The sequence below is a fragment of the Eptatretus burgeri genome, chromosome 14, assembly GCF_056783735.1.
Source record: "Eptatretus burgeri isolate ZD-2024b chromosome 14, Ebu_testis_v1, whole genome shotgun sequence".
Lineage (NCBI taxonomy): Eukaryota > Metazoa > Chordata > Myxini > Myxiniformes > Myxinidae > Eptatretus > Eptatretus burgeri.
The window spans coordinates 36,407,617-36,434,931 of NC_140974.1; the positions used below are offsets into that span (position 1 = coordinate 36,407,617).

At 41.6% G+C, this 27,315-nt stretch overlaps 1 protein-coding gene across 1 annotated transcript; it reads right to left on the reverse strand.

Annotated features, from left to right (window-relative positions):
- Positions 1-26,845, reverse strand: LOC147012970 (serotransferrin-A-like). The gene is made up of 17 exons (XM_085854373.1): positions 26,687-26,845; positions 24,071-24,237; positions 22,843-22,945; positions 15,703-15,894; positions 13,905-14,070; positions 13,543-13,610; positions 11,223-11,398; positions 10,697-10,886; positions 6,189-6,319; positions 5,246-5,342; positions 4,978-5,016; positions 3,343-3,513; positions 2,814-2,979; positions 2,470-2,537; positions 2,106-2,290; positions 1,149-1,338; positions 1-326 (listed from the first exon to the last, which is right to left on the reverse strand). The coding sequence occupies exons 1-17, from the start codon at positions 26,727-26,729 to the stop codon at positions 274-276; spliced, it is 2,205 nt and encodes a 734-aa protein (XP_085710499.1). The 5' UTR covers positions 26,730-26,845; the 3' UTR covers positions 1-273.
- Between the last annotated feature and the right edge of the window lie 470 nt (positions 26,846-27,315).

Here is a 27,315-nt window from a genome sequence, read left to right on the forward strand (position 1 = left end):
TTTATTGATTCAAACAAACTTTTATTATGGCATTTAGAGTTGAACAAAACATCCAAAAATCCTCCATGGGCTGAAATAAAAAAAAATTGGTAATGCAACATCGAGACTCGGGGACGGGTGATGGCAGGTGGAAGAGGTAACATACCGACGATGGAGCCACATATGGACAAAACAAGCAAAGGAATGAGTGAATAGAAAAAGAGGAGAGGGGGAGGAGGAGAATTTCTCAACATATCCAGCAATTCACTTTCATTGTGGAGTGAGTGTGAGTTTTTATACTTTCTTGGGGATGTGGCACACGTCGAACTCGCAGGTCTCGATCAGTCCTGCACGGTGATTGGAGGTGACAAGTAAACATTTACAATCACTACCTTCTGGATCATGGCATACAAAAGAGGTCATGGCTAATCACAATACATTGGGAATACGATATATGACCTCTTCAGGAAAATGATTGCATGGTTGAAGAGGAATACTGTATTCTAATCGTTACTGGACACCACCTGGCTGATTTGTAAAATTTGCTTTGATTCAAACTACCTTCACAAATCTGATCATTCTTCTTCTTCTTGCATATGGCGGCTTGGCTGCCGGGTAGCTATCACCTTGTTGGGGCACAACTATGCCGCTGATGCTGTACTCCTATACCAATACACTGGTACTCATTTCACTGACGTCGGAAGGACAGGCTGAGTCAACCCCAACTGATTTTAATTCAGCAGCAAACAGGGCTCAAACTCAGGACCCTAAGATGCCAAACCAGCCACCCTACCCACTAAGCCAACACCAGGCTTACATCTTATCATTAAGTCCTCTCTTCATTCCTCTTTTCCACCATTTTGGAACTGCCCTCCTGAGGGTGTTCAATCACACTCTTCCCACCCTGTGAAACACTGCGATGACAGTTGATAGCTGTGTCGGGATTCAAACCCAGGCTGGACAGCTTAGAGGGGCATTTGCATACCTCTCGGCCATCCTGTAAGCCCGGGTGCATTAAATGAGTGAGTTTGACTCAATCCGTGTCATCAAAGGTCACTTAGCAATCTGAGTTTTGTGTCAGGACAAAAATCTGGTGACCTGAGTTTCATGCCAAATGTCCTCAGTGCTGTAGTCATTTAAACCATCAAAATATCGATTACCAGACTCACCGGATGGGGCACAGGCATTCAGCCCCTCCATAGACTTGAAGTAATCTCCGAGGAAGTCTTTGTAGTTGTTGGTCTCAATGCTTACGAGACATTGTGTGGAGTCCTTGAACAGCAGGTCTTTTTCCACATAATCGGCAGAGCAAAACATGCTGAAGATGTTTTCTTGAGAGCCTCCGTGGCCATATTTTTTCTGCAGAGGGAAGAGGAAGGTTTGAGAGATTAGTAGATCATCTTCGCCTTTGGGGCAAGACCTAAAAAGGTGTCTCAAATATCATGCCTTCAGTCACTGTTCTCGAGTCGATTGTTTAATGTTGTGAGGGTAAATGCTTTGTCGATAGTAGTGGAGGGGGAGGGTTCTAAAAGGAAGAGGGACGACAACTATGGCAATGAACCTCAATAGGAGATTGACAGGAAGAATTGAACGAACCCAAGATGAAAACCTAGCGGTTTCGGTTTTGAGAGACATTGTTTCTTAACGGGTTTTTATGTGTGTAAAGGACTGTTTGCGGCAATTGTGCGTCAGACACTTTGGGAGCTATGTTGTGGTGAAGAACCACACAAGAAAGGAAAATGGCATGCAAGGAAAATCGGGTCTAGTTGCGTCGAGCACTGGGAACTGAGCAAGTGCTTTCCAGGTTGGTGAGCAGTGGCGTGTATGGCTGCGCGAATGGGTCCTGAGGACTAAGTGCAGCACAGTGAGGGCTCAACGGAGCGGCTTCAGGTCAATGCACGTGGAGCACCAAGTAATGACTCGAGTTCTCGCATGGTTGAAATACAATGGACATGGCAACGCGGTAAGTAAATCAAGCAGGCATTAACATGCAGGTTTTAACATTTCCCCCATTGCAAACCAGGCTTTACAGTGGTCCTCTCAGCAAGTTCTATAACCTCCGTGTTGAGTAGCGTGGTATGCTGCCCTGATACGTCATCTCAATCAGAAGTACAATTGTTACAAACCTGAGATTTCAGGAGGAAATCATGAACCCTCTCCTTCATTTCAAGTCGTGAAAACACAGCATGTGCTGGAGATAATGCAAGGTTGCATTTTAAATAATCGGTGATTGGAGCTCGAGTTCCATCAATGCACAATAGCTCAAAGTCACTGGACTTCAGATTATTGGCCCATGGTGCCGGATTTGCACCTGGAGAAGCAAGAGAAAGAGCAAGCATTAGTCTCATCTAATGAGTCCAATGCTGCTTTGATTATCATTTCATCAGATATAAAGTATTTCCTGCTATCAGAGTTCCTTCTATATCAGATTTGCAACGTGTTCCTGGTTTGGAATAATATCAGACAGAATGGGATGTTGATCATTCTTACCATCGGTATTCTCTGGTACAGTCAAGTGCTTCACAAAAGCGACGTCACCTGCACCCTCTGCCATACACCTGGGAAAGGGTGCACCAACTTAACCCAAGGTATTATTGAGACTCTAGATATGCCCAAAACACGATGTACAGTAGCTCCGTAATATGCTGTTCATGTTCCCTTTCGAGTTTAAAATACAAAGCGAGACCGTATTATGCAATTTTGTCCCTTATGCCAACTGAAACGTCTCCATAAAACACACATTTCTTCTCCTAAACATTCTGTTGAACGTGGAAGGAAAACACAAAGTAATTCCATATGAATAACATTGTAAGAAGAATGTTTCAAGAGTTTACCTGAATGCTCCAGAGTAACCCGAGTATCGTTCGCTGCTGCTACGTTTACATTTATCAGTGTCTGAGTCACCGACGATATTGACACCTGATCCCACACATTTCTTGCACAGGTTTGAATCGAGAGGAGCTCCAGGAGCACAGCCAGGTCCAAAGTAATTTGAAGCAGCTGTCGAATTCAAGAGAGTAGGCATCAAGGGATGGAAATCAAATTTTACTGTTCCTCGGAACATCAGACAGGCAATTTTCTTGTTCAGAAATACATTATTTTGAATACGTCATCTCAATCAGGATGTGCAGTTATTCATGTCAATATTAAATTCAGGGCAAAAAAAAAAAAAACACATAAAAGCTATTCGCGGTGGTTTTGGGTAATTGTCTGTTTTTGAGATAATTGGCCACTTTGGTCACCCAAGTGAGAGAAAACTGATTTCCGAGCTCTGTGTTATCGTTTTATCAAACTTTTAGCTCGTAACACCAACGTATATCATCTGATGCTGCAACTCATTGGGGTGCCATACTATTTCCATACCACGGACGATGTCACATTTCGAAATCTTTCCCATTTGCACCAGCCGTCCGATGGGCACATTCCAGCCTGCCGTGCGGTTGACCCCAGTATGACAGGTACTCTTGCCAGCTAGCTCTCGCAGAGTGATGTTGTGGTTGGTCTTGCGAACAACCGCGACTGCATAGTATTTCCCTGCAGGAAACAATTACTGTACATTTTGTTTGTAAATAACTTGGTGTTGATCATCTTGTCATAAATTCATCAGACTCTTGATGTCTGACAAAAAGGAACTTGGATGTAAGAGGAGCCCATTTGGCCCATCATATCTGTATGTTAACATGAGCACATTTATTCAATATTTCAGTTTATTGACTTAATTCCACTGTGGGGAATGAGTGGGTAAGATAATGTGTTTAGCCACAGGGTCGTCAAATGGGATATCTTATTTTTGATTTTTAAAATTATTTTTGAGGAGGCGGGCGATGAAGAGGGTTGAACAAACACCAACCTCACATTCCATTTTTGAGAATACCAGCTCGAATACCCAACAATCACAAGACTTGTATACTATATCCATTCATACCTACGATACCTACCAGTCCCACCAATAGCCATGTACCCCTTTATCCCCAATACTTCTAAGAACCTACAGTATGTAATTACTATTTTTGTTGCCAGTACCGATCCAAGGAGCCCATTCCATGCATTAACTACTCTCTGAGTGAAAGACTCCTCCCTAACTGTCTATTCTGAAAAAAACTCTTCTGCATTTATTTTGTCTTTCCCCTCCAGTATCTTAACATCTGATCATGTGATCCCGAATTAACATGTTAACATTTCCCCTCCCCCCCCACATGATCCCTAATTAACATCCCTCACATCTTCCCCACACCGGAAGTCAAACAAACAGGTCTATAGATCCCCAATTCCTGTCTGGCTCCTTTATCAAATAATGGTGTTACATCTGTTACTCTCCAATCCTCCAGTGCCTGTCCTGACTCCATTGAGCTGTTAAAGATATCTGCCAACATCTTGCTTATCTGCTTCACCACCTCTCAATCAACACCCTTGGATGTAGATTATCTGGCCCTGTAACCTTATCATCATAGGTTTCTTAGCTGCTTCTTAACTTCCTCCACTGTTAGTAATACCACTGTTTGTTATTGTGTAAATGTTGAAACATGATAACTATTTAATAAGCCTGCAATCTCGCTTTCATCATGAACCGATCTCCTTGTGCTATCCCAAAATTTGGGCTTCCACTCACCTTAACCCGTTATTTACCCCTTGTATACTAAAAAAAAAAAAGCCTTGTTATTATATTTAATATCTTTGGCCATATCCTTATCATATTCTCTTTTGCATTACTGAGTTATTTTGTTAACAAACCTGTTTTTACTTCCATTTATACTGATCTGAGTCCAACTCCAGTTCTGTGTTTTCATACCAAATGAATACCTACTGCTCATCTTCGGCGGTATTCCGTAACTTCTTGCTCAACCACTATGGTATATTTCCACCTCTGGATTATCCTAACTCCATATTACACATCTCCATAGTCTTTATGGGTTCCAACCACACTAACCAAGTCCACAAAGCCACCACAATTGGTCTCCAAACAATTTTAGCTTTGACAAATAAATCAGAATATCTTACCTGAAGTTTTTGGTTTATCTGGATGGGCACAAGTGTCATCTGGAAGGAAACAGAAGATGTTGACGGACATCATAGGCAATTGCTTTCATGTACATGAACAAAATGACAACAATATCTCATGCACTGTTTGATTTGCATGAGCACACATACACACGCACGCACGTACGATTTGATGAGTGTCACAATTATCGTTGAAACAGAGTACAATATTTCGTTAAATAATAACTTTGTATAATATATATATATATATATATATATGTATATTAACCTGTGCTGTAGTACTCTGACATGACAGGGACGAGGCCACACTTGCCGGCTGTGTAAATGTGACCCCCATCCAAGCTCATCACATCAGCCTCGCCAACCTGAAGGTGTGCAGAGTGATTGTGACATTAGGTTAGGTATAAAATGGTGCAATTAATTCAGTAATTAGAAACGTCTCATTTTGAGGAGTGCCGCTTTATTTCAACGACATTAGCAGAGAAAGCAGAAAGTTATGATTGATTTTTAACATCAAAATAAAATGCAAATATCATAACAAGACACAAAAGGGTTTCTATGAGCATCAGGTCGTTAATAAGCTCACATCATTGATGTGGGTGGGTGGTCTTTGCGAGCAACGGGTTTTTTTTTTTTTTGGGGGGGGGGGAAAGGTTGTCACTCTCATCAGAGAAAGCGACAACAAACTGATTTACATCGAGCCAGCAAATGCATATTCAAAGGGGATTTCATTACAAATTTGGTTTGCTTGTCGATTTGTTAGTTGCATCATTTTTGAGTAGTGGCTATTCTGCCAAGGCAGTACCTCCATCGGTTAGGTCAAGAACTTCGAATTTCTCTGAAGGTATCAGCACACAATGGTCCACTTTGTTCGATGAAATACTGTGGCATCTTTAACATTTGGAATGATTTTCAATTTTGTTTCACTGCCAGACAGACAGAGTAAAAACCATGATCTCACAACTCTCTGCACATGTGCAATCAGGTCAAATTCAGAGCCAAAGTACTGCTAAACGACTGTGTTCAAATTTTCGTTTCATGTTCCAATTAGTGTTCAAAATAAAATATTCAATATAAATTAATCTGTCATGCGCGTGGGATAACTACAGGCTGAACATCCCAGAAGAGGACATCATTGAAGCCACTTGAAACAGTTGTACAGTGATGGGGATAGCAGAGACAACATCTGATGCGATGATGCTTCCAATAACCTTGATTTTCCAGATGCAATTTTCCACTGTGGAAGAACTAACACACTGCAATTTCTTCTTGCTGGGGTCCCAAGCATCGCATTTTTGTTTTTCACTGTCGCCGATGCAGCACCAACGAAGGGCCTTGGTCTCTGCAGAGAGAAAAACATTTCGTCATTACCCCAATAGAGAAATACCCATGCACATAAGGGGGCCAACTGGCCCATCATGGCTTGAGCCATATCAAAACCTCAACACTCATACAGAGTAATACGAATTGTACAGCTAACCCCAAACGAGGAATCTGCCTTGGGTACCGGCACACAATGGCCTTTTCATAAATAATGTCCCAAAGCATGCACACGATATGTGTAAGATTGGAGGAACAACACGAGAGGAGCTTGTTTTCCTTTAAGAAAAACAAAATCCACGAAATATGCTCTGAAGAGGAGCTTGAGCAGTCCATACTACATGCCACTGTGATGTTTTAATTGCTTTCATGTGCAAATGAAACTTTCACAGGCCCATGAACTACGAAGCCGAGACGGTACCGAGTCAGCCATCAACAGCCACAAATATTTGGGGGAAGAATAGATATGAAACTGTCATACAAAATATTCATATCTCAGATGGATGCTCTCTTGAACCTGCTTTTCTGTTCATCTCAGTTCCTTGTTTCATCTTCCGTATGCAGCACAAGGCTACAGGGCACCATCATTGGCTGAAGGCATGGCTGTGCCACTGATGCAGTGCCCTCTGTGAGTTATGGCAGGAATTTGTCATTTGTTCATGGTGCTGGCAATAGCTCAACTACTCTTCGCGTCGGCCATCATGGGATCTTTAACATCCACCAACTTATGCCGACAGATGGGACTCTCGGTTTAATGTCCATCTGATGGCAGGACCCCAGGCAAGATGGCTCATAGGTGTGTGTGTGTGTGTGTGTGTGTGTGTGTGTGTGTGTGTGTGTGTGTGTGTGTGTGTGTGTGTGTGTGTGTGTGTGTGTGTGTGTGTGTGTGCTTACCTCCCGGCCATCATGCCAGCCCCAGTTCTACATGAAAGCATTAGATTCCAAGTGGAGAATTTTTATTGGCCTCGTTTTCTCTGTGATGCCTCTATTACCAAAAGTTTCCATTTATAGAGATGTTTCCTTATTTATAGTCTATCGACCTTTCTCATTCTAAAAAAAATGCCCAAATCCAATGACTAACAAAGCCAAACTTGAGAAATGCAAGTCGATGTTTTTTAGAAAAAGTTTTATTGCAAGACTGTCAAAGGCTGATACCGGTATGTGCCCCGGTTAGAATAGGTACACCATATCCCTGCGTGTCGAAAGAGGCGACTAAAAGGGTTGGCGTCAGGAAGGGCATCCGGCCATAAAAACATCGCATCAAAAGGAAACCATGATGAGTACAACTGATGGGCAGGGTACAGCCCGAAGTACCCTGTGGGGGTCCTCACCCCCTCTCGTTAAAACTCAAGGTGAGGAACCCGATCGAAGCAAGGGAGGAAATCTTTCCATTTATGATGACCAATCGTCTAATGCCCCACGTGGAGATCGGTTTCTGAGGTTTGGGATATGGAATGTAGAGACAATGACAGGGGGATCAGGAGAAGTGGTTGAAACATTGGTCTGAAGAAGAGTGGGCATATGTTGTGTGCAGGAGACACGATGGAAGGGAAGTGGTACGAGAATGGTGAAGGGTGGGCAGGGACAAATGTACAAGTTTATGTTGCAAGGGTGCCCAGAAGGTATACATAGTGGATCAGACTCTTCGATGGTTGCTCAAGTGAGATGTGCATGGAAGAATGATCGGGAACTGAGTGGCGTGGTGACGAAGAGGGGAGTGTCCTTGAAGCTGAAGAGAACGTGTATACTACATGTGTGAGGAGTACAATGATTTATGGGAGTGAGACATGGGTACTGAACATTGAGCAGCAACAAAGGCTGGAAATGGTTGAAATGTGAATGGTTCGGTGGATGTGCTCTCAACAAATATTGTTGAGAGAGAGGAAGACAAATGACTTGTGGAAGATGATGGGAATAGAGTCTGTGATGGATGTTGTGAAGAGAAACAGTTTGAGATGGTTGGGTCATGTGTTGAGGAAGGATAAAAGTGACTGGGTGAGAGGATTGTTGGAAATTAGTGTAGTCGGAAGTAGAGGACGGGGAAGGCCGAGAAAAACTTGGCTAAAGGTGGTGGAACAAGAAATGTGGGCAAGGGGATTAACAAGGGGAGATGCAGAAAATATGGTAAAGTGGAGAACATTGTCATAGGGCCCGCAAGGCTAACCCCCACTTTAGCAGGGAAAATGGCCTTAAAAATGCTTCTTGTTGTTTGTTTGTCAAAGGCTGATGGCCTTTTCCATTTTGGATGAAATCTGCACACCTATTTTATTGCATCAGTTGCACATTCAGCTCTGGACATTTTATGAGGGACATTTTTGAACAACATGCATCTCTCGTGGATTCTGAAAATCCAAAGTTCTCCACATTATTGGAATTTCCGCACCGAGGCCGATGCACTAGAACTGTTGCTCTCTCTTCCTTTGGTGCTCGGTTAGTCTCTCCATTTTCGACTGTCTATTTTCCAATATTGCTCTCTCAGTCCTCTGACCCTTCCCAGCTCCTGCAGAATACATGTTTTTCCAGTAACCCCCTTCCAGTTAAACTTCCAAAATCCAGGCTGAATGCACATCTCATCGAACTTTGTTCCTTGTTTCTCTCACATGTGGAACCACCGTCCAAAGACCATGCTATCCCACTCTTCCCTCCAGATCTTCCAGCAGGTGGTGCACCACCATCACCTGCCATCCACAATCTTCATTACCCCCGTTAACCCATCCTAATCCAATCTTCTTACGTGCTGTCTGCATTGTCTCCTTCCCTCCCCTCTTCACTCTTTTCCTGATCATTTATTCCATTGCTTTGTGTCTCGGGATTATCCCACTGCTTTACTGTGAGTTAATACCCTCCACGAGCCTCGATCTTGTGAATAAAAAAACCAATGCCCTCTATGCCAGAGGAAAGGGGGTTAGATGATTGCTCAGTGTGACTGGATCGATCATACAGGAGAGCAAGGTGTCAGCAACATTGTGGGGGGGGGGGGGGAGGAAGCATCACATTTGGTTCTGGTACATTTAAGAATAAAAGAAAATCACAAATAAACCCTGGATTATTTTCATGAGTGGTTCAGATTCGACCTGAACTTTTATAAAAGAGAGAAAAATGTATCTTCTTCTTCTACAACGACGACTACTACTACCTGAATGGCTCCAATTAATCATCACCTTGTGAGGTTGGCCATGGAGGAAATTTGGTCTAAGTTTTTTCATTAAGGGGCTGGGAGGCCTAATGTTTGACTCGTGAGCTGATTTTGACATAACTCGCCTCGTCCTCTCGAAAGGCCTTTCCTTTTGTAACAATCTTTACTCTCCACCAACAAATGCGAGCAGACAGGACACCCGGTCTAATGTCTGTCTGAGGTATGGTATGCTTGTGATTCAACTTCCTTCCTCAAAAGCACCGATTCGAGTCTATAGTTGGGTTGAGACTCGACCGCAGACAAGACTCAAATGTGACTGCGCTACCTCCACACCATCCTTTGTGACAGGTATGTAGATTATTTTGAGGAAATAAATACCCATAACCACGCATTTCCTGCCTTAATAAACGTGCTAAATATCAAGATGGTGGCAGGCGAGGGAACAAAAAGGGTGGAATGACCAATAATTTTGAATTCTGTGCTCAACATAAATATCAAGACCCTTCAAATTTACAGATGATTCAGGGCACAGTATGGTGATGACTGCCTGTCAAGGTTAAATCCAAACTTAGTTTTAAACATCTATCCCAGACAAATTTGAAGCACCCTCTGAGCTTATCATGCCTTCTCAAATTTGCATGGACCACAAATAAATTATACAAAACTACATGTTGTGGTTTATGGAATTTTTAGAAATTCCTGCAGTGCGTTTGCCTGTATAAAAGGACCTTCAAGCCACCATTACTTCCCGCACCCTTTTCAAAACAGACGAGAGCGAAGTCGATGGCACGCAATCGCAAGTCCATACACTTCCCACCAAAGCAGTTGAAAGATGACAAAAAGTTCCACCATGAATTACCAATATTAAATTCTGAGTTAATTTTTGTTTTCCATTTTGACTCTTGTGACCCCCAAGGCCTCACCCCCTGGGGTATGAAATGGAAGCAAATCCCAAAAAATTGATACATATTTAATATGTCCCTCAATGTTGATTGTACATACAAAGTTTCATTTGAAAATGTTTTCAAAAGGGTCTGTAAATGCATTTCTCGGTGTTTGACCTCTTGACCGCGCCCCAGGGCGTGACACCAAAAATGGCATTGCTCTTGCACCTTGGTGTCATGTGTTGATCATAACTACCAAGTCTGGTAACTTTCTGCACAACCATTTAGGAGTAGATAGTGTGATGGACAGATAGACAGATGGAACTGGTTACAATATCTCCCCGTTTTTTTTCAAAAAGAGTGGAAATAAAACTTTTACCTTTCTTTTGGACGAGACTCTCCACAGCAGTCACGTATTTGTTGCCCAGGTATCCTCGGTAGTCGAGGCCCTCTGGTAAATGGAAGAGGCTCACCGTCGAATCTTTAAACATCAGGTTTGAACCAGAAAATTTTGAAGAACTGAAAAGCTCAAAAATATCCTTGTGGCTTCCTTGAACACCAAACAGTTTCTGTCCAAAGGATGAAACTTTTGTTAAGGTTAAATACCCTGGAAAGTTTATGGTTTTGAGGAACGATAAGAACATTTGAGGAAATGTATAACTGCAGTTTATCCACACTGTATGAGGTGCAAGACAAAAATGGCTGGAACGGCCAATGGTTCTCACTAATTTTCCACCGATTGGCGACTCGTCCATTCAAATGATTCAATGACTTGATGTATGTTGAACATGAGGTCATGAACGTTGATGTATGCAAAAGATAAACAGTCTTTTTCAAAGTTTATACATAAATATGGTAGTTGTTCCACAATCGGTGGTGATTTTCATCACGCATGCTTCACATACCTCAGCTTTGTCGAGCAGAGCCAAGATGGCAGCCCTCGTTTTCTGATTATTGGCATCGGCTTTTCGAGCCACCACTGCATGCGCGGCAACATAGGCCAGGTGACAATTCTTAAATTCAGAAACTGCGGCACGGCTGCCATCAAGGCAGAGTAACTGGTAATTTTTCCGCTCGTCGTCTGAAAAGAGAAGAACAAACATGCAGTAATTTGGATTTTGTCACCTCGGTGGGATGGCAATTTGTGCAATTCCTTTATGAACTATCTTGGACTTGGTTAATTGTTACTCTTGGTTTTGTGCCAATGAAGGGACTGCAAGGCAACACACACAGCAACACAAAGGAGACATTAATCGAACTGTCCAATTTGTGATTAATGGATGGAATCAACAGAACGTTGAGAGATGCAAAGAGAAACTAGAAGGGCACTCGGTAGAGCGCATACCTCTGTCCCGTAATTCCTGATCCATGAGAACATATCGGGTCAAATACATTTTTGAAATATCATGCTATACAGTACTATATCGTTATTGGCCCTGTCTCTCAATGGTGAAGAATGACACACACACACACACACACACACACACACACACACATATATATATATATATATATATATATATATATATATATATATATATATATATATATATATATATAGATATATATATATATATATATATATATATATATATATATATATATATATATATATATATATATATATATATATATATATATATCCGATATATTATTTCTGTTAACGTCTGCGCGTAATTTGAGGTTTCTCCTCCGAAACTGCTGGACGGATTGTCGCCACTTTCGGCATGCGGGTGTTCTGTGGTCTACTGAACAGCATGGGCTATGTGAGATCGCGCCAGACGGACAGGTTTGGGAATTTTTGGCGATTTTCTAATTTTTACATTCGTTTACATGGCGACGTGTGACGTGACCGCTGAGAGGCGTAATGACGTCATGACATCATCGGTCATTCGGTGACATCATTACGTCTGTCGTCGACAGACCGTCACCGCTGAGAGGCGTAATGCCACTCTGAGAAAACAGCGTCTGCAAATGTAAAACCCTGATCTGCACATGCTGACTTCCTCAGAAGGTGAATTTGACACAAAAAAATGTAACAAGAAACATTGTATTTAAAGAAATTCGATAAATCACATTGTGAACACTGGATTTTTTGACGTCCGAAGGAACCCTCACTTCCGAAACTTCGCGCGGAGCATGGGTTTGGCTAGTATATATATATATATATATATATATATATATATATATATATATATATATATATATATATATATATATATATATATATATATATATTAGTGGGGTATGCTTACACATTAATAACGAACCGTGCTTCCCCATTGTCTCAAGTCGCTCACCTGAATTTGATTTTTTATTTACCTGTATTTGTTTTCTTTTTTTCATTTATTTATATTTTCATTTACAGATGCTTTCTGACAGTTGTGTGGTTTTTTTCCTGGTGTAATGACTTTGATGTCCGTCGGCACGCAAAATTACTGTGCATCCCCATTGTCTCGAGTCGCTCACTTGCATTTTTTTTCATTTTTTTAATATTTTAATTTACGGATGTTTTCCAATGGTTCTGTGATTTTTCCCGGTTTATTGGCTTTGATGTCCATCGGCACGCACAACTTCAGCTTTCTATGTCACCCAGAAGGTACAGATCTTTAATATCAGTCAGTCAGTGGTTTGCATGAGCTTTATATATTAGATATGCTGTATATCTTCTAGCTGAAGAAAGCTGCATAAAGCAACCAAGAAAGCTACAAGGTAAGCCCTTTTCGTTTTTCAAACCCGACCCAGGTTCCTCGACAGCTGCAGTCACAAGCAGCTAAAGCAGTTTTTACAGTGAAGGTTAAAATCCTCGATAGGTCGCCGCTCCGCCGCAAAGAATTATGGCAGGAATTTGTAATTCATTCAGTGTGCCAGCGATAGCTTGCCTAATCTTTGTGAAGGACACCATGGGATCTTTAATGTCCATAAAATAATGCCAGAAGATGGGATGCCCAGGTTAACGTCCATCTGAGGGACGGCACATACATTGATGAATCACCCTACCTGTGAAACACTGGGATGACACTTTATAGCTTGGTCGAATTCAATCCCAGGTTAGACAATTTAGAGGGAAGTGTGTGTGTACCTTCCCCTAGGCCATTCTGTCAGCCACTCAGGAGCTCATAGGAACAATAAGCAATACATTACTTTACAATAAGGTAAAAGCATCATGCCTTCTGTGGTGTAACATAATAACAAAAAGTTGTATGAAGTTAATAAAACTTCTACCTGTAGTTTCCTCTTTCACGGTAATGTGTTTCACAAAAGCCACTTCGCCAACATTGTCCTTCAGACAGCTGTCGTAAGCAAATAAAAAAGAAGGAAAAGTAAATTATTGTAGATGAAGGAAAATTGCTCAATAAGAAACAAAATTTCATGGTTTATGATTGGGGGTGAGGCGAGGGGAAAAGGTGTGGGGGTGGGGGGTGGGAGTATTTACACCAACACCAAAACATGAAAACTTGCTAGGAATGTCTTCGCCCTTGCATATGGTGTACGTTTTAACTGGAGCTGCAAATATTTTCAAGATATCGGGTACTGCAAGTTACTGTGCTTACTACAATCTGGATATTCTCCAATAATTATCTTACCTGAAGGCTCCGTGGTACCCGTAATAAGGCTCGTGTGTATTTTTAATGCAGAAATTCTCCCCTTGGCCCTTGCAAAGTTGGCACAGCTTTTTTTTGGTCACTACACTCAGCCCTGGGATGTCCTTGGCGCCAGGTACACAACTTTCCTTGAAAAATCTGCTCACGGCTGGGGTAGAGAACATTTACAGGAATTAAATCACAAACAAGGAACACGTTAACTGAATGTGAAGCTCTTCCTGATGTCGTTTGTCTACTTACTCTTCTTACACCGCGCACCGACCAGATATGGGGTCGGTGACCGATGAAGCAAGTAAAATTGGCCCGAGTCTTTCACGAACCAGGACTTTTGACTGGAGCTGACTTGGACGGCAGTTTGTAATTTGTTCAGGATGCCGGAGATAACTCGCCTACTCTTTGTGAGTTGCTATCAATGGGACACACAGTCTCCACACCCACTGGAGACTTGAATGCCTCGAGGCAGTGTCTTTAGCCCAGTATTGTTCCACATTTACCTAAAGGACCTCTGTGATTCTCTGTGAAACCCCTTCCTTCCTTTTTGCAAATCACACGAGATTGTATCGTCCTCCATCCCATTGACAGGCAGAGGGCAGCTGCTGTGCCACTCTCTATGAATCTAAAATTCATTAAACGCCGGTTAGATAAATAGAACATTTCTTTCAATCCGAGCAAATCTTGCAGTCTTACCTGATCACTGCACAAGGAACGTCAAAGCAATCCACCTATCTACTCATATTTCCATGGCCATTAACTAGAGAAAGTACCGATGCTTGAAATTTGAGGCCTCACCAACAGCCATGACCTCTCCTGAACCAACCTTATAGCAAAGCTGGTCTCCAAAGCCAGACGCAGACTGGCATTCTCTGTCGTTCCAAGTCATTGCTTGGAAAATCAAAACAACTGAAAACATTCCAGGCCTTTGTCCATATCTTGATGGATGATTTCTCTCCCCCGTGGGCTGAGGCTGCAGCATCACATCTATCTACCTTTCGTGCATTTTGTAGATTACAAAACACCCAATATCATTGGCATATCCCACAATGAGGCCAAAGGACGAGGCTTGTTATTGTCACATCGTAGATTGGTCAGTGGCCTCTGTTGTTATTTTCTTTGTGGGGAGGGGGAGGGGGGGAGCAGATAGTCCCTCTGCTGTCTCTCAACACTTCAACTCTCCGCAGCTATTCCAGGATGCACATGTTCTTCCAGTAACCTCATCCTGGTTAAACACTGAAAACTCAGGCTTTCCACACAACTCCACTCCTCTGTTCTTCTTTTCTTCCATTTGTAAACAGCTTTCTGGAGGAGGTTCAATCCCACTCTTCCCTCCAAGGCTTCTAGCAAGCAGTACACCACCACCTCGTGTCACCCCACCCCCCCCCTTTCCCATCGATACCCGTGATCCCTTCCATCACCATTCACCATCATTACCCCATTCTTCTTACTTGTAGATTACTGTGATTATTTTTCTCTTCTCTCTTCTCTTATTGTTTCTTCTTTATCTTCCTTTTTTATTGAAACTATCACCCCTCTGTCCATTCACTCTTCCATGAAAACCGATTTTGTATGCCATGACATCATGACGGTTTGATAGAGGTTCAAACGGATCAATGGACAGATAAATATATGAATAAAAATAAGATTATTGCCAGCGAATAACAGTAAAAATTGTGAATGTAAGTCTTTTTAAAGTTGTATTGATGCAGAACGTTTCTCCCGTTAAAAATGAATACGGTAAAATTACAAAAATAAACTTCTGGGGTATTGCTTTCGTTTCACATACCTTGTTGAATTGGTTCAACGGAAGGTCCTTCCCAGGTGAGTGTGCCACTTTCCAGGAGTGCACCGATGGGCAGGTTCCAGCCTGTGGACTTACCCATTCCTGTGTGGCATGACCTTTTACCTTTGAGTCCATCAAAACCAAATGAGCTTGAAGAGCGAGCCACTGCCACCGCAAAGTAACACGTGCCCACATCTTGCAAAAGTGAGAGAGGAGAGGAAGGAGTGATGGGTCGACGATCGCCATTAATTCGACCAAACATACAAAAGTCAGTTTTAAACTGCTCTAATGTGGAGATGGGAAGCATCTTGTATATTATTTCCGAGTTTGTGGTTTACGTGTCACGCTATCTTCGACTTTGTTCTGCGCTCGAGCAATGTGATATTTGGCTTACATTATCTCAAAGACCATATGAGATGTATGGTACAAAAAAAAGTAAATAAAATGGTTTTGAAACGGTGAAATCGTATTCCACTTACTGCATTAAAGTAAAATTACTACTGATACTCTGCATCAGTTCCTTTCTCAAACACACCCACCCTAACATGTCGCGCAGAGCGCGGGTTATGCGAGTGGCTATTTATATTAGAGCGCAATGAAGTTCCATACCATAAGTGTGTATTACATTCATTCAACTTCATTTTCACAGCTGATTCTTACCCGAGAATTACCCTGCCACACCTGCCTCCCCTTTGGATTTTACCAACAATAAACCAATAACTATATTAATAAAAGGCTCCCTGCCAGTCAGTTATTGAGCTTTACATGAGGACAACTGCAGTTGGGTCAAAATATAATTGGATGGATTTCATTCACCAAACTGGTCTTATAATGTAACAAGTTGGGTCACTCAATCAAAATCTGGTTATTTAGACTTTAGTAAACTTCATCAAGAAGATTGATGCTTAAAGCAGGAGCAAACATAAACCTGCGAGTGCACCACAGCAATGATGGCCCAAATGCCCTCATTTCCTTGTTTGAGTTCGCACAGGATCGTGCGATGACTACTTACACCGAGTGTAATCCTGTGGAGACTGTGGATTCTTTGTATGTTAATTTGCATACAGAATATTAATAATTAATGCAATTGGTTTGGTTCCTGATAAAGAGATCACATTCGAACGTGACTGAGGAAGGGCCAAAGGACTATTAACTATCCTTACTCCTCCATTTTCCATCGATGCCTATCAATAAACATTGTTATTTGCCACATGTCACAGGTCTGCAAGAACTCCACATTGCTGTTGTTGTTGGGGTTCATATTGGGGGTCGATTTTTGAAATGTGCACCAATTGGTCAGATAGTTGCCGGACCACACCCACGTTGGTCATTGGACTCAACCCACCAAGGTACCCAGACAAAATGATATGGCCACCATCTTTGTTTTCTGGTGGGCCCAACACATTAAGTCTGTGGGCCTCTGTTGATAATCCACTGTCCGGATCTTTTGCGTTACATTTCTATCGGCTTTGTTCCGGTTGAGTGTTAATTCACGATGAGAGACCCCAAAAAATCTAATCATATGTCGAATAATAGGAGGGTTTAATCAAGCCTGTTAGAATGCACGGTATGTCAGAACGCATGGAAATCAGTGTTACATTACATTACATAATCAAACATGAAGTTTATTATAGTTATACAATCAAGCATTACGTTACATAATAAAGTGTTGTTACATTAATTACTAAAAAAATAGCACTACATAGTTTTTGAAAGACCCCATATTGGGGTTAAACAATCTGTGACCATGTGAAGTATCAGCTAGTTCTGATATAACCGTGGTGGAGGCTGACATGGATAAGAGGTGTCAAGTTAATCTTTTAATATCGCATTAAATATGCTTCCTATTCGCGTTGTTCATCTTTTAAAAGTGCTTTAAATGTTTGTTTCCCAATTGGTCTGTTACCAGATTTTGCCGCAGGTTGTGACCTCATTCTTGTTTATATATATATATATATATATATATATATATATATATATATATATATATATATATATATATATATATATATATATATATATATATATATATATTTATATATATATATATATATATATATATATATATATATATATATATATATATATATATATATATATATATATATATATATATATATATATATATATATATATATATATATATATATATATTTATATATATATATATATATATATATATATATATATATATATATTTATATATATATATATATATATATATATATATATATATATATATATATATATAAATATATATATATATAAATATATATATAAATATATATATATATATATATATATATGTATATATATGTATGTATATATATGTATGTATATATATATATATATATCTTCTTCCTCTTTCGGCTTGCTCCCGCTAGGGGTCGCCACAGCGGACCAACTGTCTCCATTTTGCTCTATCCTCCACATCTTCCATTGACACTCCAACCACCCGCATGTCCGCCCTCACCGCATCCATGAACCTCTTCTTTGGCCTTCCTCTTCTCCTCCTGCCTGGCGGCTCCATCTTCAACATCCTTCTCCCGATATACTCCGTTTCCCTCCTGTGCACATGTCCAAACCATCTCAATCTCGCCTCTCTCACTTTGTCTCCAAACCGTCCTACCTGCGCTGTCCCTCTAATACACTCATTTCTTATCCTATCCATCCTCGTCACTCCCAACGAGAATCGCAGCATCTTTAACTCTGCCACCTCCAGCTCTGCTTCCTGTCTTTTTGTTAGCGCCACCGCCTCCAAACCATACAACATAGCTGGTCTCACTACCGTCTTGTATACTTTCCCCTTCACTCTTGCAGCTACCCTTCTGTCACAAATCACTCCTGCAACTCTTCTCCACCCACTCCATCCTGCCTGCACTCTCTTTTTCACTTCTCTCCCACACTCTCCGTTACTTTGGACAGTTGATCCCAAGTATTTAAACCAATCCACCTTCCCCACCTCAACTCCTTGCAACTGCACCATACCACCACCCTCCCTCTCATTTACACACATGTACTCCGTCTTACTCCTACTGACTAACATTCCCCTTCTCTCCAGTGCGTACCTCCACCTCTCAAGGCTCGATTCAGCCTGCTCCCTACTCTCCCTACAGATCATGATGTCATCCGCGAACATCATGGTCCATGGAGACTCCAGTCTGATCTCGTCCGTCAACCTGTCCATCACCATTGCAAACAGGAAAGGGCTCAGAGTCGATCCTTGGTGCAATCCCACTTTAACCTTAAACCGGTCCGTCATTCCTACCGCACACCTCACCGCTGTCACACTGTCCTCATACATATCCTGCACGATCCTCACATACTTCTCCACCACTCCCGACTTCCTCATACAATGCCACAACTCCTCTCTTGGCACCCTATCATAAGCTTTCTCTAAATCCACAAACACACAATGTAACTCTTTCTGGCCTTCCCTATACTTCTCCATCAACATTCTCAAAGCAAACATCGCATCAGTGGTGCTCTTTCCTGGCATAAACCCATATTGCTGCTCACAGATCGTCACCTCTCCTCTCAACCGAGCTTCCACTACTCTTTCCCACAACTTCATGGTGTGGCTTAACAACTTTATCCCTCTGTAATTTCCACAGCTCTGCACATCACCCTTATTCTTGAAAATCGGAATCAGTACACTTAATCTCCACTCCTCCGGCATCCTCTCACTTTCCAAGACTTTATTAAACAATCTGGTTAACAACCCCACTGCCATCTCTCCTAAACACTTCCATGCCTCCACTGGTATACCATCTGGGCCAACCGCCTTTCCACTTTTCATCTTCTTCATAGCAGTCCTCACTTCATCCTTACTGATCCACCCCACTTCCAGATTCACTATCTCCACCTCTTCCAACCTTCTCTCTCTCTCATTTTCTTCATTCATCAGCTCCTCAAAGTACTCCATCCACCTTCTCAACACACTCTCCTCGCTCGTCAGCACATTCCCATTTGCGTCCTTTATCACCCGAACCTGCAGCACATCCTTCCCAGCGGTATAAATCTTGCCAATCTTCCCAGCGGTATAAACCCTCTGTCTTGCCAATCGGTATAAATCCTTTTCCCCTTCTTTTGTATCCAGCTTCTCATACAGCTCGTCATATGCCTTTTCCTTGGCCTTTGCCACCTCTCTTTTTGCTTTTCGACGCCACTCCTTGTACTCCTGCCGACTTTCTTCATCTCTCTGACTATCCCACTTCTTTTTAGCCAACCCCTTCTTCCTTATACTTTCCTGTACTTCCTCATTCCACCACCAAGTCTCCTTATCTTCCTTCCTCTGTCCAGATGTCACACCAAGTACCTTCCGAGCAATCTCCCTCACAACTTCTGCTGTCGTTGCCCAATCATCCCACCCATCTTTACCACCATCCAGCGCCTGTTTCACCTCCTCCCTAAATTTCACGCAACAGTCTTCCTCCTTCAGCTTCCACCATCTGGTCCTTGGTTCAGCCCTCACTCTCTTCCTCAACCTCACCTCGAAAGTCATCCTACAGACCACCAATCGATGCTGTCGATCTACACTCTCCCGTGCCACAACCTTACAGTCACTAATCTCTTTCAGGTTGCATCTCCTACTTAAGATGTAATCCACCTGTGTGCACTTTCCTCCACTCTTGTATGTCACCCTGTGTTCCTCCTTCTTCTTGAAATACGTATTTACCACTGCCATTTCCATTCTTTTTGCAAACTCTACCACCATTTGCCCTTCCACATTTCTCTTGTTGAGACCGTACCTCCCCATCACCTCCTCATCCTCTTTATTACCTTCCCCAACATGACCATTGAAATCTGCTCCAATCACCACTCTTTCATCCTTGGATACACTCTCCACCACTTCATCTAACTCACTCCAGAAATCTTCTTTATATTCCATCTCACACCCCATATGTGGGGCATATGCACTGATGACATTCATCATCACCCCTTCAATTTCCAACTTCACACTCATCACTCGGTCAGACACCCTCCTCACCTCCAATACCCTCTTGACATGATCTTCCTTCAGGATTATCCCGACACCATTTCTCCTCCCATCCACACCATGGTAGAACAGTTTGAAACCACCTCCAATGCTCCTCGCCTTACTCCCCATCCACTTGGTCTCTTGTACACACAGTATGTCCACCTTTCTTCTCTCCATCATATCAGCCAACTCTCGCCCTTTGCCAGTCATCGTCCCAACATTCAGAGTTCCAACTCTCACCTCCACACTTCTACCCTTCCCCCTCTCCCACTGCCTCCGGACTCGCCTTCCCCGTCTCCTTCTCCTCCTTCGCCCAGCAGTAGCACAATTTCCACTGGTACCCTGCTGACCACCGGTACCGGTGGCGGTCGTTGGTAACCCGGGCCTCGACCGATCCGGTATGGAAATTCGTTTTGTTGTCCGCATAATGATTTGGCATAGGTTTTTACGCCGGATGCCCTTCCTGACGCAACCCTGGTCGCCTCTTACGACACACAGGGATATGGTACACCTATTCTAACCGGGGCATTAGTACAACTGGTGCTCATTTCGCCGACCTCGGAAGGATGGCAGGCTGAGTCAACCCCCTGGTGTTTTCGACTTGGTTTATATATATTTATATATATATATATATATATATATATATATATATATATATATATATACATACACATTATATAAATACATATATATATATATATATATATATATATATATACATACATATATTAATTCAGTGTCCCAACGGGGCTTGAACTCAGGACCTCTTGGGTCCCAAGCCACTGCCCTTACCACTGCGCCAACACCAGGTATTATATATATATATATATATATATATATATATATATATATATATATATATATATATATATATATATATATATATATATATATATATATATATATATATATATATATATATATATATATATATATATATATATATATATATATATTTGTCAAACTTACTATTCATAAACCTTGAAATAATGCCAAAAGTTCTGTGAATAATCACCATACTTTGAGGACACCATGTCTCATGTGGGTGCAACCTTTAAACATTGCTGGCGTCATTATAACTATAATTTCATTTCTCATGATTGTCTTTTTCTACAGGCAGCACAATTAAGGAATCATGGAGTAATATGGACCTTTGTGGTATTTTGTAATTCCAATCTGCCTTGAGCTGGATGGACTATTGGACAATGCCATTATGGTCAGATCTACAGTTTACAAGACGCAAAACTAAATGGTCATCTCACAGCAACAAACGGATATGTTTTGTGGACTGGAGGTTATCATCATCATTCTCTGGGGATTCCAGTAATGCAAGTACAACATAACACCATCACATCACATCCCTTCCCCAGAATAAAGAAATTGGACATTATATCTTGTACAGTTTGACTTGCGGTTCACAATTGGCTATAATAGAGCTCGATTAACTGGTCATATGAGGGAGTTTCCTCAATCTCTCTGCGGTGGCTAAAAGGATTTGATTATCTATACGATAAGAGAGATGCTCGTCTGTTTGACTGTCTGTGTGCCTGTATCGCCATTTTTCTCAGAGATGGTCAAACAGATCTTCGTCAAACTTTCAGAGGTTCATCAGTGAATGGTGGGGAGTGTTTTAAACCAAATTTTGAAAATAAAAGTTGAATTTTGTTTTCAACGCTCTATTATGTCTCAGCCTTTGTAGCTATGTAGAAGGTAATATTAAATGATCCCTGACCCTATTCCTTTGTGGGTGTAGTGTTTTAGGCCCCACAAAAAGGGGAAAAAAAGTTTTCTTTAAAATGCCAACAGGATTATAACAGCACCGGGCAATGTCGGTGCCCCGCTACCCCCACTAATTTTACTTAAAGAAGAAAAAAAATATATATATTTTTTTACTGGTTGTTAAATCAAGTTCAGACATTTGTGAAAACTGAATTATCCTGAAATGGTGCCATGCATTCAAACAAACTTCATTATATGGGACTTCTGTGCCATCAAAGTGCTCAGATGTGCCGATTTTGAATTTCACGTTCTTCAAGGGTCCAAAGTAGCACATTATCCCCTCAATTTACTTGAAAACAGTTAAACTGCTAGATTTACACAAAACAATCTAATCACAATGATGATGAAAAAAAATGTTTGTTTTTAAGTGGATAAACGCTCACCAGGCCCGTAGTTCTCTCCAGCAATCGGCTGTAGATTATGTGGAGACTTGCCTGCGTTGAAAATATCTCCTCCATCTAAAGTTACAGCATCTGCTTTGTTTTCCTGAATGCGATGGCATAAGTAAGACAGGTATCATATTTTATTCGTGTTCCTCAGCTTCTATATGTTTTTCACAAGTTTTACAATCATGGCCTTCCATTCTCCTTTGACAAAAGAATAGCACATCCGTGGGATGAAGAAGGATAATCACAAAAAAAGAGTTAAAGGATTATTATTGGTAATAGTATAGTAATACTAGGATAATGCACCCGGCGTTGCCCGGGTTCTTTTTGAATGACTTTAATCTTCTGTTCATTGGTCTGACGCGAGCCCAGTCACAGTTCCCTATTGGGTCATGGCAGTAATAGCCCAAGGGGGTTGGTGAGGGGGACACACTCCCCTCCCCACCCCCGGCCGAGGGGCCTCACCACCTTGCCTATCACCTTCCTTGGGCCCGTCCCGACATTTTTTGTTTCAGAGTTTCCTCCTGTGGAAGAAAATAATTTTATTAATTTACTCTCAATTATAATGGTTGCTGGTGCTTTATAAATTTAATTTTTATGCTATAAGTCGAATTGGCTGTCAGTGATGCTTCCGTTTACCCAAGAGTCTTTTGACCTAAATGTTTATAAAAGGAATGTCTTGCTATGGAACAAAGTGCCTGCAAAGGAATGTCTTGATAACGCTGCAACTTTTGCCATGATTCTTTCACCGAGTGGACACGTATTGCAGTTGGAGTTCTTTTGTCTAATGCTTATCAGCCCCCCCCCTCCCCCACCACTCTCACAAAAGCATATAAATGCCAGTAAATGTAATCTTAGCTTTGTGCAAATCATTGTGGATGTATACCATCTCAGTGGTTTGGACTCCTTGGTATCATGTTAAAATAAAAGTTTCTCTGATCAAATGTACTTTCCGTTGTGGACAGTGAATTAATTGTTTCGTACAAATTGAGCAGTAGGATTCACACCGAGTCGGTTAACAACAAAATTCCACAACACTCCTATCTTTCACCATTCAGGAAATTGGCATGTGCAGAAAAACAAACAAACAAACCAACAAAAACTTCAAATTATATATTAGATAACGCAAGTAATTTTGTTAATTACAAAGTAGAGGCAAATAATAATAATTTAATTTCCAACACTTCTGATAATTCTATTATACAATATGGTATGGAGCACGTACGTTAATTGCAGTGATGCACTCTGCATGGCTAGTCGTTTTTACACAGGTGAGGTGAAGGCCATGTGATTCGATTGCTTTGGCAAATGCCTGACATTTGCTCTCCTCTCCCGTGGAGATGACACACCAACGAACACCTTCATTGCCATTGACAACCAAGGCGCACAAGCCTGCCACGTACACCGCAACAACCTTTCCTTCATCACGGTCCACAGCTATACACACAGTACTCAAGTTAACGAAATTACGAGTGGGTCACATCTGAATAAGTGTCACTGAGCAAAACCAATAAACAAACAACCTGTATGACTTTAAATGGTTTGGCCTGTTTGTGATGTTGCCATCTGAGCACATGGCTCCTGATGCTGTGACCCCAGGTTCAAATCCCATACGCTTTCTTGGTTTGTCTCCTGTCTGGTAATCTTGCTGGATATGTAGAAATGTGAAGAGATGCTTATTTGCCCCTTGTTACTCCAGTGAATCCTTATTGTTGAGGGCTGTATTTCAATGGATGGTTGGCCCAGTGGTTCCCCAGTGCCGACTTGAATTAGTTGATGGCATATTCAAGAAAACGTAATGTCCTTATAAGTCAAGCAAAAGTACACTGTTGTTTCCTAATGTCCTTGTCCTGCCTGTGTTCTGCTCATGCGATAACACAACATCTCAGCAGGTGTAGTAAAACTCCATCCTTGAAATGGGAGAGGGCCCTGCATACCATTAGCTGAAAGTTTGGAAATTCTTGCAGGAGTACAGATATAATCAAATGCATGGGAGACGTCTGTGAAATGGCCTTGACCTCTTGTTTGACATTCAGGGCATCCATCCATTGATATAGAAGAAGAGGCTATCAAAAGTGGAATGACCTGGGCAGAAGCCAAAGCAGAGAGAGACAGAGAGAGAGAGAGAGAGAGAGAGAGAGAGAGAGAGAGAGAGAGAGAGAGAGAGAGAGAGAGAGAGAGAGAGAGAGAGAGAGAGAGAGAGAGAGAGAGAGAGAGAGAGAGAGAGAGAGAGAGAGAGAGAGAGAGAGAGAGAGAGAGAGAGAGAGAGAGAGAGAGAGAGAGAGAGAGAGAGAGAGAGAGAGAGAGAGAGAGAGAGAGAGAGAGAGAGAGAGAGAGAGAGAGAGAGAGAGAGAGAGAGAGAGAGAGAGAGAGAGAGAGAGAGAGAGAGAGAGAGAGAGAGAGAGAGAGAGAGAGAGAGAGAGAGAGAGAGAGAGAGAGAGAGAGAGAGAGAGAGAGAGAGAGAGAGAGAGAGAGAGAGAGAGAGAGAGAGAGAGAGAGAGAGAGAGAGAGAGAGAGAGAGAGAGAGAGAGAGAGAGAGAGAGAGAGAGAGAGAGAGAGAGAGAGAGAGAGAGAGAGAGAGAGAGAGAGAGAGAGAGAGAGAGAGAGAGAGAGAGAGAGAGAGAGAGAGAGAGAGAGAGAGAGAGAGAGAGAGAGAGAGAGAGAGAGAGAGAGAGAGAGAGAGAGAGAGAGAGAGAGAGAGAGAGAGAGAGAGAGAGAGAGAGAGAGAGAGAGAGAGAGAGAGAGAGAGACAGAGAGAGAGAGAGAGAGAGAGAGAGAGAGAGAGAGAGAGAGAGAGAGAGAGAGAGGAAGAACAGACAGTTTGAGAAGGGATAAGTCTAGTTCCACAGAGATTATTTACTTGATAATTATTATTATGACGGAGGGAAGGCTAACTAGTTTCTCCAATGGAATAAATCAACACAACGTTGATCGAGGTATGCTGTCATTAGAAGAAAGGAGAAGCTCACATTTTGACTGTTAACCCTTCGGCAGAGCAAAAGAGAGGGAACGTGCTTCTCTTCTCCTTTGCTCTGATGAATGGTTAACGGCTGAAATGTCAAGTCGACTTCTCCTTGCTTCCTACACTGATGAGCATACCTCAATCAACTGTCCTGTTGATTTCATCAATCGTTGTAACTGTCTTCCGGTGCAAATCGACACTCGCCTTCACAATCAAGACCAGTTCTTCATTTAACTGGTCTGTAGTTGAAAGAATCATTTTTGACACCATTCTGATATAACGGATCACCAATGGTGATTTTTTTCAATGATTGCCGACAGCCACCATTCAGAAAATGACAGGGTGAAGTTGGAGGTTGGGGGGGGGGGTATAGAAAGGGGAGTGATAGCAGATTAACACCTTCTGATTATGAAAGCAATGATGCCACCATGGCCAGTGGCCGTTGAATGGACAAGAGTGGCAAGGAATTTCTCAACCTGTGGTGGAAGGAGTTTTAGATGATGTAGGAGTAGCATGAGTACAGGAAAAGAAGGATTTTAAGGACATTGACCTTTTCTGCAAGGATAGAGTTATTGTTAAAGCAGTGAAGCCTTAGCATGAGTTCATGACTTCAGACTTCAAGAATGAAGAAACCGATGTAGTGTGCGCTCCAGAGACAAACTTGACCACCTGCCACTAACGTTTTGTCGATGGTGATACACCTGTAATTTCAGACCTCAGGTTGGTCCACAAATTTGAATAAATGTGAATGTGATATACATTATTAATGCCAACCGTTTTGTTATACTTGAACTAAAAATGAAACGAAAAGTTTCTTTTTTTTAATAACCCCATGACATTTCAACAATCACTGCTGTTTTGTTAAAGCGAACACCTTACCAGCAAAGGTGAGATAATGAAGCAAGTTTTGTTGGACTCCCATGGTCTGCAGTGAACCGGTGCTTGCTTGAAGTCCAGTGATCACGATACTCAGTGCTGTTTTATTCTACTCCGAACCATGAAACCCCTCCTCTTGTCAGGCTTATCTAGTGTCAGTGTGCAAACGCATTCCACCAGAGATAGACAATCGGTGGGCAGGCACAAAGCCATAAAAAACCCAAAGTTGAGTAATTGTCATTTCATTGCAACGACGGAAAAATCCAGACATGCAAATAGGTCATTATATTTATAATTAAAATATCCAGGTCAGAGAAGAGGAACAGTAGTTTATTTTTTTTAAGTTATTATTGAATCATAGAATTAATTTCTGAGATAAATCAACATTTTGGGTTTTGGGGTTTTGGGGTATGATCTTTGTATCCAAAGCTTTAGTTGGGTCCCACGGCCATTCGCAAGAACATCTATCATCACTGTTCCAAGTGAAAGGCAATCATATTTGCTTTAGATGTTTGAGAATATCTGAATAATAATAAGAATGATGATAATAATAATCTATATACAGTATATAATCCTGTGAATAAATATATAAGACCAAATAAAATAAAATAAAAACACCAGTTGATCATCCC

Bases quoted from the DNA above. Each gene is read 5' to 3' on its own strand.
- LOC147012970 (XM_085854373.1), bottom strand. From the start codon at position 26,729: ATGGGAGTCCAACAAAACTTGCTTCATTATCTCACCTTTGCTG. The intron at 5,343-6,188 runs GTTATTGGAAGC...GCACACCTTCAG, and splicing joins ATTGCATCTGGAAAATCAAG to GTTGGCGAGGCTGATGTGAT. The intron at 327-1,148 runs GTGAGTCTGGTA...ATCACCGTGCAG, and splicing joins GAATGCCTGTGCCCCATCCG to GACTGATCGAGACCTGCGAG.